Consider the following 15,460-nt stretch of genomic DNA (forward strand, 5'->3'; position numbering starts at 1 on the left):
AGGTCTTTCAGTGCTCTGTCAAACTCTTCACGCAGTATCGTATCTCCCATTTCATCTTCATCTACATTCTCTTCCATTTCTATACTATTGTCCTCAAGTACATCGCCCTTGTATAGACCCTCTATATACTCCTTCCACCTTTCTGCTTTCCCTTCTTTGGTTAGGACTGGGTTTCCATCTGAGCTCTTGATATTCATACAAGTGGTTCTCTTTTCTCCAAAGCTCTCTCTAGTTTTCCTGTAGGCAGTATATATCTTACCCCTAGTGAGATAAGCCTCTACATCCTTACATTTGTCCTCTAACAATCCCTGCTTAGCCATTTTGCACTTCCTGTCGATCTCATTTTTCAAACGTTTGTATTCCTTTTTGCCTGCTTCATTTACTGCGTTTTTATGTTTCCTCCTTTCATCAATTAAATTCAATATTTCTTCTGTTACCCAAGGATTTCTACTAGCCCTTGTCTTTTTACCTACTTGTTCCTCTGCTGCCTTTACTACTTCATCCCTCAGAGCTGCCCATTCTTCTTCTACTGTACTTCTTTCCCCCACTGCTGTCAATTGTTCCCTTATGCTCTCCCTGAAACTCTGCACAACCTCTGGTTTAGTCAGTTTATCCAGGTCCCATCTCCTTAAATTCCCACCTTTTTGCAGTTTTTTCAATTTTAATCTGCAGTTCATAACCAATAGATTGTGGTCAGAGTCCACAATTGCCCATGCAAATGTCTTACAATTTAAAACCTGGTTCCTAAATCTCTGTCTTACCATTATATAATCTATCTGATACCTTTTAGTATCTGCGGGATTCTTCCATGTATGCTCTGTGCAAAATTCTAACAGACGGCTTCCTCTTTCATTTCTTACCCCCAATCCATATTCACCTACTATGTTTCCTTCTCTCCCTTTTCCTACACTCGAATTCCAGTAACCCATGACTATTAAATTTTCATCTCCCTTCACTATCTGAATAATTTCTTTTATCTCATCATACATTTCATCAATTACTTCGTCATCTGCAGAACTAGTTGGCATATAAACCTGTACTACTGTTGTAGGCGTGGGCTTCGTGTCTATTTTGGCCACAATAATGCGTTCACTATGCTGTTTGTAGTAGCTTACCTGCACTCCTTATTTTTTTTATTCATTATTAAACCTACTCCTGCATTACCCCTATTTGATTTTGTATTTATAACCCTGTATTCACCTGACCAAAAGTCTTGTTCCCCCTGCCACCGAACTTCACTAATTCCCACTATATCTAACTTTAACCTATCCATTTCCCTTTTTAAATTTTCTAACCTACCTGTTCGATTAAGGGATCCGACATTCCACGCTCCGATCCGTAGAATGCCAGTTTTCTTTCTCACGATAACAACGTCCTCTTGAGTAGTCCCCGCCCGGAGATCCGAATGGGGGACTATTTTACCTCCAGAATATTTTACCCAAGACGACGCCATCATCATTTAACCATACAGTAAAGCTGCATGCCCTCGGGAAAAATTACGGCTGTAGTTTCCCCTTGCTTTCAGCTGTTCGCAGTACCAGCACAGCAAGGCCGTTTTGGTTATTGTTACAAGGCCAGATCAGTCAATCATCCAGATTGCTGCCCCTGCAACTACTGAAAAGGCTGCTGCCCCTCTTCAGGAACCACACGTTTGTCTGGCCTCTCAACAGATACCCCTCCGTTGTGGTTGCACCTACGGTACGGTCATCTGTATCGCTGAGGCACGCAAGCCTCCCCACCAGCGGCAAGGTCCATGGTTCATGGGGGAGGGAGGGGGAGGGGGGGGGGGAATTTGGTCATAACATTGTAATATTTAACACAGTAATTGACTCAAAAACTTTGCAATGATCTGTAAAATCAAATTCCATAATCAGTTTTGTAAAAGCACTGAAATCTTAATTCTAAACTCCAGTAAGTGTGATTGAAACAATGTACAATATCATTTTGCTATTGGTGGAAGCTACATAAGGAGCAATGGCAACCGCCTTGGTACCATCAGTCCTATGTCATGTTTCAGGTGCTAAACTCATATCAGTCTCTGTCAGTTTGCAATGCAATAAACAAGCTAGTATTTTGACTGTTTCACTTAGGTTATCTATTAGATTAACTCCACATAGACAGTGTGACAAACTTTAAGTTGACCGGAACTTCATTTCAGATGGAGAAAATGCAATGAAGCTGAGTTACACAGCTCAATCAAGATCACTGATTATCCCCACAGCTGCAGCTGACAGCTACTATCTAGTCCTGCATGCTCCATCAGGCAGTGATAGGTCCTTTCCCCCTCCCCACCTGTACCCTGCTATCCCTTCCCCTCATTACCCACCCACTCCATACTGCTGCTTCCATATAATGTGACACCAATGCATTCTGACCAGAGTGACCAAAGGCAGCAGTTATGTGTGCCTGAGGTGTGCTTGCTTGTGTGAATGTGTGTGTGTATTTTCCTTTCTGAAAAAGGCTCAATGTGTAATAGTATTTTTGTTGTGCCCGTCTGCAACTTATTGTGTCATCTTTACAGTGAACAGCAACCTATGCTTTCATTATATTGTTGATATTCCAACCTGAACTTTCCTCTGTTTGATAGTAATTCTGTTACAGCCATTACTCCAATCATATTTAGCCATTCTTTACAGAGTTTTTTTGGCTTGTTAAACATGGTGTAGGTGCAATCAACATTCCTGGGAGAGAGAGAGAATGCACAGAAATACTTTTCCTCTTAGGTGGTGTGTATTTTTTAAAAAAAGCTTATATTTCCAGGAGAAAATTAGCTACCAATATCACTGCAGACGAAAAAAAGAAAAGAATACAAAACAGTATATCCTCACTGCGGTTATACAATTACACAACAGCATACAAGTAGATTCATAAAACCTCTTAACATTCAATTGTCCAAGAATAGGACAGTTGATGTAGTTCATGTAAGATACCATGAAAAAACACAAGTAGAAACATAAATTACTGATGAGGCAAAATGTTATGATCACCTGCTAACCAGGGTTTTATTCCACCTTCAGAACACAATATTGCAGCGATTCTTTGTGATATACATCCCACAAGGACTTGGAGGTTCCTGGAGGTATATGGCTAACATCTAACCATCTTTTGTGGCTGCAATTAAACTACTTAACTTGTGGGGAAGAAGAAAAGTAGAGGAGCAGATAAGGGGACAAGACCACTGGCTACGATGGCAAAGAGCAGAGCACAATGAGGGAAATCGCCACATAGTGGAAAGATTAATGTGCAGCAACATGAACCCTACATATTTTGGTATTACAAAAGTATAAATACAAATTCACCAAATATAGCAGGGTAGTTTCCACACACACAACACCATAATATAAGTAGTGCGATGTCCATGTAACCGATACAGGAACAGTGACTGTAGTAGTGCTCTGAGTGGCCTGGCAGTGAAATATGACTACAAGATGATATTTTTCACCAAGAAAGGTTAAGCTTTCATTGGTCGTAGAAAGTTTTTTGCTTTTTTCCTTCGAGTGTGTGGTTACACAGGATCCTAAGAGCATAGCTGAAATTGCAGCAGCTGAATATTTCTAAAAGCACAATTGTAGATTTCACTGATGGGAACCGAACATTTTGTGCATTACCTGGTTGAATACATGTTCTGTCGAGCACTTCGACTTTTCCACCGAAAAGCCGATTACGTATGACATTGCTCAAGAACTTTACCTTGCATTTTCTTTGAAGGATAATCACTTTTTGCCATCAATATTGCATACTTTGGAATGAATGAAAGAACTAAAATAAATATGAAAAACTAACATTGAATCCTGGTCCTTTTTAGTCTGTGTTACCCTATATATATGCACCAGTAAAATTTTAAATGATGCCATAAATGGCTGGTCTTCTGGGATTGAAATATTTCTAAATGGCTGGTCCTCAAAGCATTAGGGTTTCAAAGAGTCAAATGCTCCATGATTTAAGAACTTCATCGCTCATTCTCACACGTAACATAATTCATCTTGTGTAAAAGAAAATTTATTTTGAAAGTAATGCTCTTCAAACTATCATTTGCAAATATTTTCCCACAGCCTGTTACAAATGTAAACAGTTGTGACTTCACGCTCATTGAAACCAGTTTGTTGTTACAAATTACTGCATAGTCTTCGTCCTAAAGCCTTTGCACTGTATTTTGTTGTTATAAATAGCACATTTTCTTTGCAACTTAAGCTTTATTTTGGTGTTTTTATCTCATTTATATTGTACTGCTGCAGTATTATTCTGCAGTAGTGGGCTAAAGTGATATTCTTAGAGCATCAGTTCTTATCAGTCAAACTCACAGAAATTTAGCTGAAAATTAAAATAATGAAAAATTCCCAGAATCCTAAAAAATTCCCAGGTATTTCCTGGATGAAAAAATTTCCGTTTTTTTTTTCCGAATTCCTCAGTTCTCCCGGAGCATATACACCCTAGTTCAGCATGTGAGCCATCACTCTGGAATCCAACTTTGTCTTCTACTTGTGTCTTGCGATATCCTTTGACCCTATATGTGAAGCATCAAACACTGACAACATATTAACAAAAAATCATACTATGTCACAGTAATGGCCAGATGTGATAACACCCTTCCTTAGATCGTGACAATGTTTACAACAGAGACAGAAGCCATAATGCAAGTTCTCCAATTCATCATGCCTCTTGGACTGAATGGGATCCTCCTCATATCTGACTCGTTAAGAGGGCTGTCAGTTCTTAACCCTTCGTGATAAACAAAGGAGATGATGATTGAGCTACAGTAATATGGAACTTAGGCGAACTTCCGCTGAACATTTAAAAAAAAAAAAAAAACAGAGAGAAAAAGAGAGAGAGAGAGAGAGAGAGAGAGAGAGAGAGAGAGAGAGAGAATGTGGATCTCATGGAAAAAGGATGCAACACACAATGGACAACTGCTTATCCCCCATTCCAGTACATCCAGCCAAGTCCCTGAAGTACTAAAAGTGAGGGCATATAACATGTGGAAAGTAGAGTGGAAAGAAAAAAGATGAGACAAGGGTACCAGAACTATAAACTACTATCTGCCCCCCCCCCCCACACATACACACACTTTCCATAAAAACATACAAGATTTTTGTTTACAGGCTGGGCTGGAGGTATGATATCAAATACGTTAAACAAAGGTTCCCCTTCAATCGCACAAACTTCTCCAGTCAATTCCATAGGACAGGCAACAGACATTACTCAAATTGTTTGTGCAATTCAATATCAGAAGGTAATTTTAATCAACTATTTTTTTCTTGTGAACAGTTATGTGATAACTAAGTCAGTTTGTACAAATGGAATAAGCAAGTTGAAACAGAAATTTCAAAATATGATTACTATGATCCTTGCTTCTAAAAATACAAGAGCTTACAGAATCATCATAGGGTCCTTATGAGTTTGTAATCTGAATACATATTTTAGTGTATTCCTATGGAAAAATCAATACATCCCATAAACTGTCAGATTATACAGATATATGTATCTACTGCTTATCTTCATGTTATGGAATCTGTTGCATAGCCAGAATTTCATGTTGCAATTTCACTTCATAACACATTAGTGTATTTGTGTTAATCTTTACCCACTTTTTTACCTCAACACTCTAAAAGAATAATATTTGTTGTCACCATGGTGTGTTGTTATGATCTTTTGCGAGCTACTATGTGCTTTGTATGTCCTTTCACAAACATGTGTTAATCATCAGAGTAGCAAGGTACTGGATGCATGGTAAATACAGCAAACACCAATTGAAAAAAAAGAAATGAAACTTTATCTCAACATAATATTCAGTGTATGTACAGGGCACCTGAAAATGAATACAGCAAACACAAATGGATTTACGTAGTTCGTGTGCAGTGATACAATCATAAGAATTACAGAGAATGTAAAACAAAGTTCAAAATTTCAATCACTATGTAAGTGCAGTGAATAAAAAGTTCTGTGACTTAAGTGGAACTGGTGAATCGCATACTGAAGGCATTCTGCATCATAGAATTAAACAACTGTTGTTCTGTCATACCAGTGAAGAGAAGATTTTGTCAGAAACTTGATCAAGTACATCCAAAAGCTAATGATACACACAGATGGCATCTCCAGTTTCAAAAAACAGGGTGTTTGTACAAAGCAAAATGCACTGGTTGATCACATGTATCAGAGCAAAATGTTACAAAATTCATCTTTAGTTTGAATGCAGTTCAAGGAAACTGACACACAAAGCAAATAGGGAACTACAAATGCTACAAACAATAGTTTGCTATATTCTCAAAACGAGGGTGAAAATGAAACCATATGTATTTCACATTTTACAGAAACTGAAACAGGAAGATTATGTCAACTGTACAAATTGTACGATAGCAATGCTGGAAGCCAATGAGGAAGAAATTCTTGTTATGTAGTAACCTTCCACATAAGTGAGGTTAACTGGGACAACATTTGAATACTAGATATAGAAAAGTCTTTGTGTATAACTGAACATCAGCATGACACACTATTAGTTCATACGTTTCATAGATGCCGACATAAAAATTGCACAGTCCATTTTTGTTCGTTGTGCTAAGTGTTTCAGCAAATATTTACCTGGCATGCTTGAGCAATGACTGATACCACAGCTTGATACAGGTTCCAAGGAAAGACAGAGAACCTCCATAATGGGGTACAGAGGTCTGCACATTGTTTAAATCAATATTTTCCAAATCACTGGATCAGTTGTACTGGACATGATGATCCTGGGTTTCCCTCTTGGCCGTCCAGGTGTGCAGATCTGACACCCACAGATTTCTTTTTATGGGGCTATGTGAAAGACCTAGTATATGTGCCTTCTATGCCAAAAACAATTCCAGAACTCAAAATGCGCACTTCTAACATGCTTGTGTTGCTGATTCCACAAGTTCTACAGAACATACAGTGGGAAACAAGTTACTGCTTAAACGTTGTGTATGTGGCCAAGGGGGCTCATATAGAACATCTATTAGGTAGGTTTAAGAAAACCGAACTTTTTAAATATTCTCTATAATTCTAATTGATGTATCACTATAACTTAAATAGTTATAGCCGTTTATAATTGCTATATCTATTTTGAACTGCTCTTTATTATATTTATTGCTCTAGCTTTCAGGCATGTAACATATATAAATTTTCAAACAAAAAATTAAATACAATCTTACCAATTGCACCACAACCAATAGCAGCTAATCCTCCAAATTTGAGCCCAGCAACAAGACCCACTGGTCCACCTAAACAAGTCCCAATCAATGCTCCTGCAACTGGATACATAGCTGCTTTATAGCGAGCTGCTCTTGCCAAGAACTTTGTTCCTTCTTTAACATTTTTGTCTGTAGTTTCAACATTCTTCTCAACTTCTTCCACATCTTCTCCCTGTTCCTAAAGAAAAACAATTATGATTTACTATATTATGGCTCAACTTATCACAAAAAAGTGTTTTAAGTAATTACAAAATCAAGACAGCAGCAAATTTCAGCATATGAAAGCATCCTCCTTACAGTTGCTTTCAGTCTTAAAAAAGTGATTAAGAATTACTGGGTAAGAAAATGCAGTCAGCTAAGCATAATTTTCATTCAAAAGGTATACACAAGGCTGCAATGAAAAAAGACTGCAGAGAGACCTGACAATGCTGCCCCCTGCTGGGTACACCAGTACCACTAAATGAACACAATTATCTAAAATACTTACACAGACTTCACCATGTACTTTTCCTTTCAGTTTTCACAAAACTCAAGCTTATTTAAATCCACCTGTGATACAGAAAAGCTGCCAGTAACAAAATTTTAAGATCAACTGATCCATATATAGTGCATTCACAACAAGACTGAACAAAGTTTCTGATGACTGGTTTGTTAAATAAATATCCTCCTCAGTTTAGCAGACAAATATTTCAAAAAATTTATTTGTCCTTTTAGAGATTACTGAGACAGGCAACCACAGATCAGGAATCTTGATCATTCTTAACATAATATCTCACAGTTATTAGAGCAGTTTTCAGAGCTGTGGCCGTATTTTCAGCCATTTGCACAACCCCTCTGTTAACTGCTGGTAGTCAATCAGATTCATTCTCTTTCTGAGCAGCTAGCCATGAGTTACTGCTACATGGCAAGACTCCCTCTTCCATAAGCTGTGCAATTTGTGGCAAGAGCCTATGGGATCAAACTGCTAAGGTCATCGGCCCCTAAGCTTACACACTACTTAATCTCACTTACCCTAAGGACAACACACACGCCCATACCCGAGGGAGGACTCGAACCTCCGAACAGAGGAGCAGTGCGAACCGTGACAAGACGCTTCAGACCACACGGCTAACCCACATGGCCAAGCTGTGCAGTTGGTGTACCTCGCAACAATGCGGTTTCATTCATAGAACAACTGAATTATTCATTAACTGTCAGTCTTATTTTCTTGTAGCAGTATAGCTGTGAATTTGTATCTATATATGCGTTAATGTGATATCCAAATAAATATGTCACGTGACAGGTATAATGTGATGTGCTTCACATGCAAGCTCGAGATTATTCACTAGGTTTATAACATTTTCAAACATGAATCCGAGAATTGGACTCTATCGTTAACAATCTGAAGACACAAGTATGGGCTGCAGGAGCGTGGTGTTGGTAAGAGAACTGTACAGTGCACTATAAACGAAAGGGTCACAGCTGTATAAAGGTCAGGACAAACTCATTTTGTGTCACATGGAAAACATCAAAATCGCAACAAATCTGTAACGCACATGGATGGTATTGACAAGGACGTTTTAAGGTACTTCGTGTTTGCAATGTATATAAAGAGTGACTATCTGATGTAAAAAAAAACTTGTTACAATTATGCTACAGGAAAGTGTCATCAAAGGTACCACTTTGTAAATGCAAAGGCTTTTATAAGACATTAGTTTAAATATGTTAAAAGTAATGATGGAAGAAAGTTTTTAATGGAAAGAAGTGACACAGCTGCAGCACGAGCCACATTCCTGAGAAACATGGACAAAACATGAGAAGAAGGTAGTTCAACAGTACATTACTGTAATTGAACATGGGTGAATCAGATTCATTCCAAGAAAACCTGCTGAAAACAAGCAATGGTAGATTCTGCACGTTGGCTCCTCTTCTGGGTTTATTCCTGGGAGCAAGGTCTTATTTAGGTGTACAAAGAACAGCAGTGATTAACATTTGGAAATGAATGGTGTCAATTTCAGGAAGTGCTTCACTGAACAGTTCTTGCTGTACCTTGCTCCAAAATCATTGTAATGGACAATGAGCGTCATTATTCACTTGCTAAAGAGAAAACACCAAATATAAACACCAGGGAAGCCTCAAAAATAAAAATATTATGCACAGTATAAACCAAATGCATGCTAATCTCCTGCAGCTCATTAATTTGTAGAAGTCATGTCACAAAACATGGAAACCTGACTTATGTGAATGCGGACACAAAGTTTTACATTTAGCCCCACACCACTGTCAATATAATCTTTTGGGCACAGATTATAAGCTACATGGCAGGAAAGACTAAAACATTCAAGATAGCAGATACTGAAGCACTTATGCATGAAGTAATAGACCCTTCAGCAAGGGCAGACTGTGCGTGGCACACTGAAAACCTTCAGGAAGAACACTCTGATAGGGAGGTGAAGATGGTTAATTTACACCATAGTCTTTTGCAACAGTCCATGTTACCAGTAATTCTTTTTTATGCACAGCTTAACACAACCACAAAAAACTCATTAAAGAATTATACATTTAAAGAAAATGTATTTTGGAATATAAGGAGTTGCCCAGCAAATGTAACGATTTAAATTTAGTTAATTGCATTGTGCATTACATTTTTCTTACAATACAATCCAAATTGCACTAAAATGACAAATATTTTAACCAGTATCAATGACCTTGTCATTAGACAATTGTCTTTTATGAAAAATTATACTTCACGTCTTCACCAATCAATGTCACATGGGCTATTGCTCTGGGACAGCAGACACAACATTGTCAGTACATCTCTCATGTAGATGATGGACTGAGTTGGTTCAAATGGCTCTGAGCACTATGGGACTTAACATCTGTGGTCATCAGTCGATGATGGACTGAAATCACTGTTAAAAACTGTTATTCTCCTCTTAGAGTTGAATATATATAATCTGATGTACTGAAGGCAAATGAAGCAGACTGTCATCTGAAGCAACACAGTTTCTCAATGTAACTTTGTTTGACCATTATCTAGCACCATACTTCCACAAACTTCATTCTCTCCATGCTCTGTCTCTGCACAGAAATGCCTCTCTACATGATGTGTACTGTATGAACAATTGGACCCTACTAGAGCATGCAAAGCTATTACGTTTCAGTCTTCAGAGCTTCCAAACAGCTCTCTATTATTTTCCACCGTGGAACTTTGTCACTGTTCTGGTGTTGGTTTTATTCTCTGGTAGTATGTTCCATTAAGCCTGTGTGTGTGTGTGTCTCACAATTACCGAACTCTTAAAGGTCAGTTCATTAATCTTAACAAAGAAATATTTCAATACAGTTGAATTCACTGACACAAAACACCTGGAGTCAATGGCGTTGAAAATGACATGACATCAGTAAAAACATGACAAACGAAAATTTATGCCAAATTGGGACATGAATCCATACTCCCAGTTTATTGGGAACAGTAATAGTTGTTGTTTCCCTAAATTATTTCCAAACTCTACAAGAGGGAAAGACTGGTCTTTAAAGTCCCACTGATGATGAGGTCAGTAGAGAAGAAGCACAAGGTCAGACTGCGGAAGGACAGAGGAAACTGACAGGGTCCCGAGCCACCCTAGCATCTGGTGTGATTCAGAGAAATCTGCTGAACTATAGAATCTGAGGTTCCTTCACCTGGGAAAAGAAATTTAAAAAAACTTGGGAATTTAAAAATATTTAGGACTTCAGTAAAAAATGTACTTATGGTAATGAGGCAATGGTGACACAATAGAAATTTATGCATAGGAAAAGAAGAAGATACAACATATACTGAAAAATATAATACAACATATTGCCACAATGATTGTGTCCTCATTGTCCAAAGAGACTTGTTAGAGCTTGTATTAGCCTTATGACCCTCTCAAGATCTTATGTTTGAAATATATGGAGCTTCTCATTGCACCCATTTGGTGTCAGATAATAGAGATGTCAACTTGGATGATAAATCAGAAATCCTAAAATTTCTGAGTTACCAACATATGATCCTCCCTGTACACAGCATTCACACTGCCCTGCCTTAGCTGGTCACATGGTGTTTCTGGCTGACACTATTAAACAACTGAGCATAAAAGCTTGAAAGTGACTCTCCAGTACTGTTAATTTTCTTTGATATAATTGATGTTTTTGAGCACTAGGTTGCAGAAACATATTCATTGGGAGCCTTAAAGCCAGCAACCATATAGTGATCAGAGTGTCTTGGAACCGACCCACCTACGTCTCACGGTCATGTTTTAAATTTGTTCTTTGACTGATGATGACTTGTGTGTCATACCAATTAGCATACCACTGCCTTTACATGACTCTGCATTCTCCTGTACATGGTTCCACAGCAATATCCAGTGGTCTGTCTGCTTGCAGCCAAGCAGCTTCCATTTGCAACCATTTCCGTATGACACTATCTTGCAACGTAGTATAACCTGAACTGCATTACCACACTTTCTAGCTTCTCTGAAAGGCACATAACACCATTCTTCCTAATCACAATCTCTCAGATGCAACCCATGCACACGACTGTCGTCAGTGGCTGCTGTGTCAACAGTCTCAGAAAATCATACCCAAACAAATCACTCTTCATGCCTTCCTGCCTCTCTTCCGCAGTTATTAGGTTAGCAGCAAGATGTGGTGGCAACACTGATTGCAAACTGAGGGGAGTGGTAGAAAGAGAAGAAGCAGTAAAAGTTGAGGGAGTAGGGAAGTGGTGAACATTCCCAGTTGGCACAGCCAGCGACAATGCATGACATCTTACTAAACAAACCACTTCATCTACTGAGACAAAAGTGAGATTTTTCCAGAGTTTTTTTTTAATTTCCCTGATATTTCCCCAACACGTTTGAAATTCCCTGATTTCCAGAACTAGTGGTAACCCTGACCACACACCTACAGCAGACTGATGCATAGAGCACAGAACCATGTAACAGAAAACATTAACACTAGCTTTTGAGCATTAGTTCTTCTCTAGCTTAAGTACGGATATTTACATACATAAACACTGACACAGGTATCCAAATGTACAGTCCTGTGGGCGCAGCAAGACTTTTTTAAAAGAATAAATGTAGTATGTAAAGTAAAATCTTTTACAAATTCGCTACAACATCATAAATAACATGTGTTGTTTCCCTTCTAGACGCAAGCGTGAATAAATTCTTGGGCGAACCAATATTGAACAAGCAACAAAATACCGAATACATGTCATTGTCAGAATAGGAGAAAGTGATCATAAGCAGATAATCGATTGAACAGCTATAAAAATTTTAAAAACTTTACATAAAACTTTTTGACACTTTCAGTTTTTTCAATATATTGTCTCAATCACATTTAACATTAGAAAATTATTTACAAAGGGATGATCAGTTTTGGTAGCTTAACTACCTTTTTCAGATTGTAAATAGTATTAAAAAGGCACTGCACATTAACTATGACACAATTGAAACAATGTGATTAAGTTGTATATATATTTTACTATTGTCTTCAAGCTACTGATATATATATATATATATATATATATATATATATATATATATATATATATATATACACACACACACACATTTAAGCAGCCATGTAATTATTTTCATTATATATATATATATATATATATATATATATATATATATATACACACACACACACACACACACACACACACATATTTAAGCAGCCATGTAATTATTTTCATTACAGTCAGTAACTTGAAGACAATAGTAATATATATATACAACATCATCACATTGATTAATTTGTCCAAACAGCAATGATATATGTAAAATGGGTGACACATGATCCCCACCTACCCAATGTATATACGAGGTCTACTCAAAAAATTCCAGAACTTTGGCCACAAAATTTTTCTACTCTTACCTTTTAGCTATTGTGCATGGTCTCCTTTGAAATACTCTTCTCCAAAAAATTGATACACTACTCCCAACACCTTTTGTACTTTCGGAAGCAGTCATGGTACACCTCTTGCTGGATTGCATGAAACGCCTTCTGCAAATTTTCTTTTATCTCAGTTATTGTTGCAAATCTTTGTCCTTTCAATGGGGTTTCTGAATTTGGAGATAGAAAAAAGCCCACAGGGGACAGGTCTGTAGAGCATAGAGGATGAGGCAGCACAGTGATTTCATTTTTGAGCAAGTCACACACATCAACAGTTTGAACACTATGTACTCATACCTCTCAAAAGAAAAATCACACAATACCCGTAAAATAATAGACATAACACAGTCAGTAAGAACCAACAATAACAAACATAGTTGAACCAACATTTGTTTGGCAGTCACTTAATAGTGTTGGTTTACACTATTCTTTCCTGCAGTAGACCCTTCTTTCAAGAGGCCTACTTTTTTCGGAGGCTATTTCTGAAATCAGTTAAGGTATTTTAAATCTGTCTTGTGACCAAGGAAATGTGTATTTTTGTCACCAGATGTGTTTCATTTTACTGAAATAAAATAACAACACTGGTTTTAATGAAACACATGTACCATTTGGCTTGCTTCTCCATCTAAAAACAGTTCTTTACAAAAGATTTTGATGTTAGTACTTAATATATTTACTTACACAGGGGAGAAATACAGAAGTCCATAAATTTTTGTCAACTTATGTCTTCACTTACCCTTAAGATCACAAAATTATCAGGGAATTTCACTTTGGGAAAATTGTGGCAACACTGGTGGCTGCCTTTCCCTTATGTGCTGCTCCATCCAGCAATTTGCGTCATTGTTAAATAAATTTAGTTTGTTTTCACAGGGTTTTTCCTATCTAATTAAAATTGGGGTTAATAAGTAACTGCACAATGCAAGATAACCTACCAGTACTGTAATAAATCTGAATTCGGTCCATTCACATTGCTTATTCAAAGATTTTTATTGTCATTTGCCTTTCAGATATGTTGCAAATATATGGATGATTTAGCTGGTATAACTCGTTAACAAGCTGCAAAGTTAGTCCGTCAAATAGCTGTACACGTGCAGGACTAGGAAATGTTAAGGGGAGAACAATTTTTCCTGTGACACTGGCTGTGACAATATGGATCTCACGTTAGAGGAATGGCATAAAGATTGATATAGGCCTATGCCTGGATGTTGTTCAGTTTAAGGTGATGAACTCATTTTCTGAAGGATTTATGGAGAAAAAGGCAAAAGTTTGGTCTAATTTTCAAGTGTAACTTGTGAAACTCATAACCACAGCAGAGGAGATAGTGTGCTTGCGGCCGAGATAATATTGTATCATAAAAAGCATGAACATTTGTTGTGCCTTAACTGAGTTTGTAGTTTCGTAGCTGTCTGTAGTGACACTAGAAATATTGTTAAGGCTGTGGTGATGCTGACTGTGTAAAGTGTTCCAAGTCCTTATCAAAATGCATACATTTATCTTGTAAGTGAACATTCTGAGGAGGGAAATGTTTTATTTAGGAAGAATGGCAATGGCTGAGGTGCAACAACTGTTTATTGTCGTTGAACGTAGTAAGTACTCAAGTGTGCTGTTGTCTTTAGTGAGTGGGAGTCAGCATTAAAGATTTTGTGAAAGACCAGGTGAATTTGTGAAGTGAAAATAAATTCAGGTGTCCTAGGAAATGTCTTCAATATACTGAAAGCACATGAGATGTGATACTGTCTGACATTAAGAAACAGGCTAGCATGAGAAGGAGCATTTTGCTTCCTGTGGCAATATCTTATGATCTTTCTGTTTGTCTGTCCCTGAGTGACTTAACAATTATTTGAGGGTATGACACTGAATAAGGTACAGGGGGGGGGGGGGGGGGGATTTAGAGGCACCTGCAGAGCAATAAGTTTTTATTTCAAATAACACAAAATTGTTAATTTTCTTCGACATAATTGATGTTTTTGAGCACTAGGTTGCAGAAACATATTTAGTGGGAGCCTTAAAGCCAGCAATCTTACAGTGATTAGAAAGAATGGTGTTGTGTGTCTTTCAGAGAAGTTAGAAAGTGTGGTAAGGCAGTTCAGCTTATGCTACCTGACAAGATAGTCTCATACAGAAGTGGTTGCAAATGAAAGCTGCTTGGCTGCAAGCAGACGGACCACTGGATGTTGCTGTGGAACCATGTACAGGAAAATGCAGAGCCACGCAAAGGCAGTGATATATTAATTGGTATGACACACAAGTCATCATCAGACAAAGAAAAAATATCCAAAGAGCAAATTTAAAACAAGACCGTGAGACATACGTGGGTCGGTTCCAAGATACTAAATGGTGCTCGACATACAATACTG

General features: G+C 37.7%; 1 protein-coding gene across 1 annotated transcript in view; it reads right to left on the bottom strand.

The window, feature by feature from the left end:
• The window catches only part of LOC124612992 (syntaxin-17), a 38,175-nt gene that overhangs the window by 11,761 nt on the left and 10,954 nt on the right, over nt 1–15,460 (bottom strand). Inside the window, exon 4 of the mRNA XM_047141537.1 lies at nt 7,164–7,380. Within this exon, the coding sequence (XP_046997493.1) occupies nt 7,164–7,380 (217 nt within the window). The remainder of the gene's footprint in view (nt 1–7,163; nt 7,381–15,460) is intronic.

This window comes from Schistocerca americana, chromosome 4 (assembly GCF_021461395.2).
Source record: "Schistocerca americana isolate TAMUIC-IGC-003095 chromosome 4, iqSchAmer2.1, whole genome shotgun sequence".
NCBI lineage: Eukaryota > Metazoa > Arthropoda > Insecta > Orthoptera > Acrididae > Schistocerca > Schistocerca americana.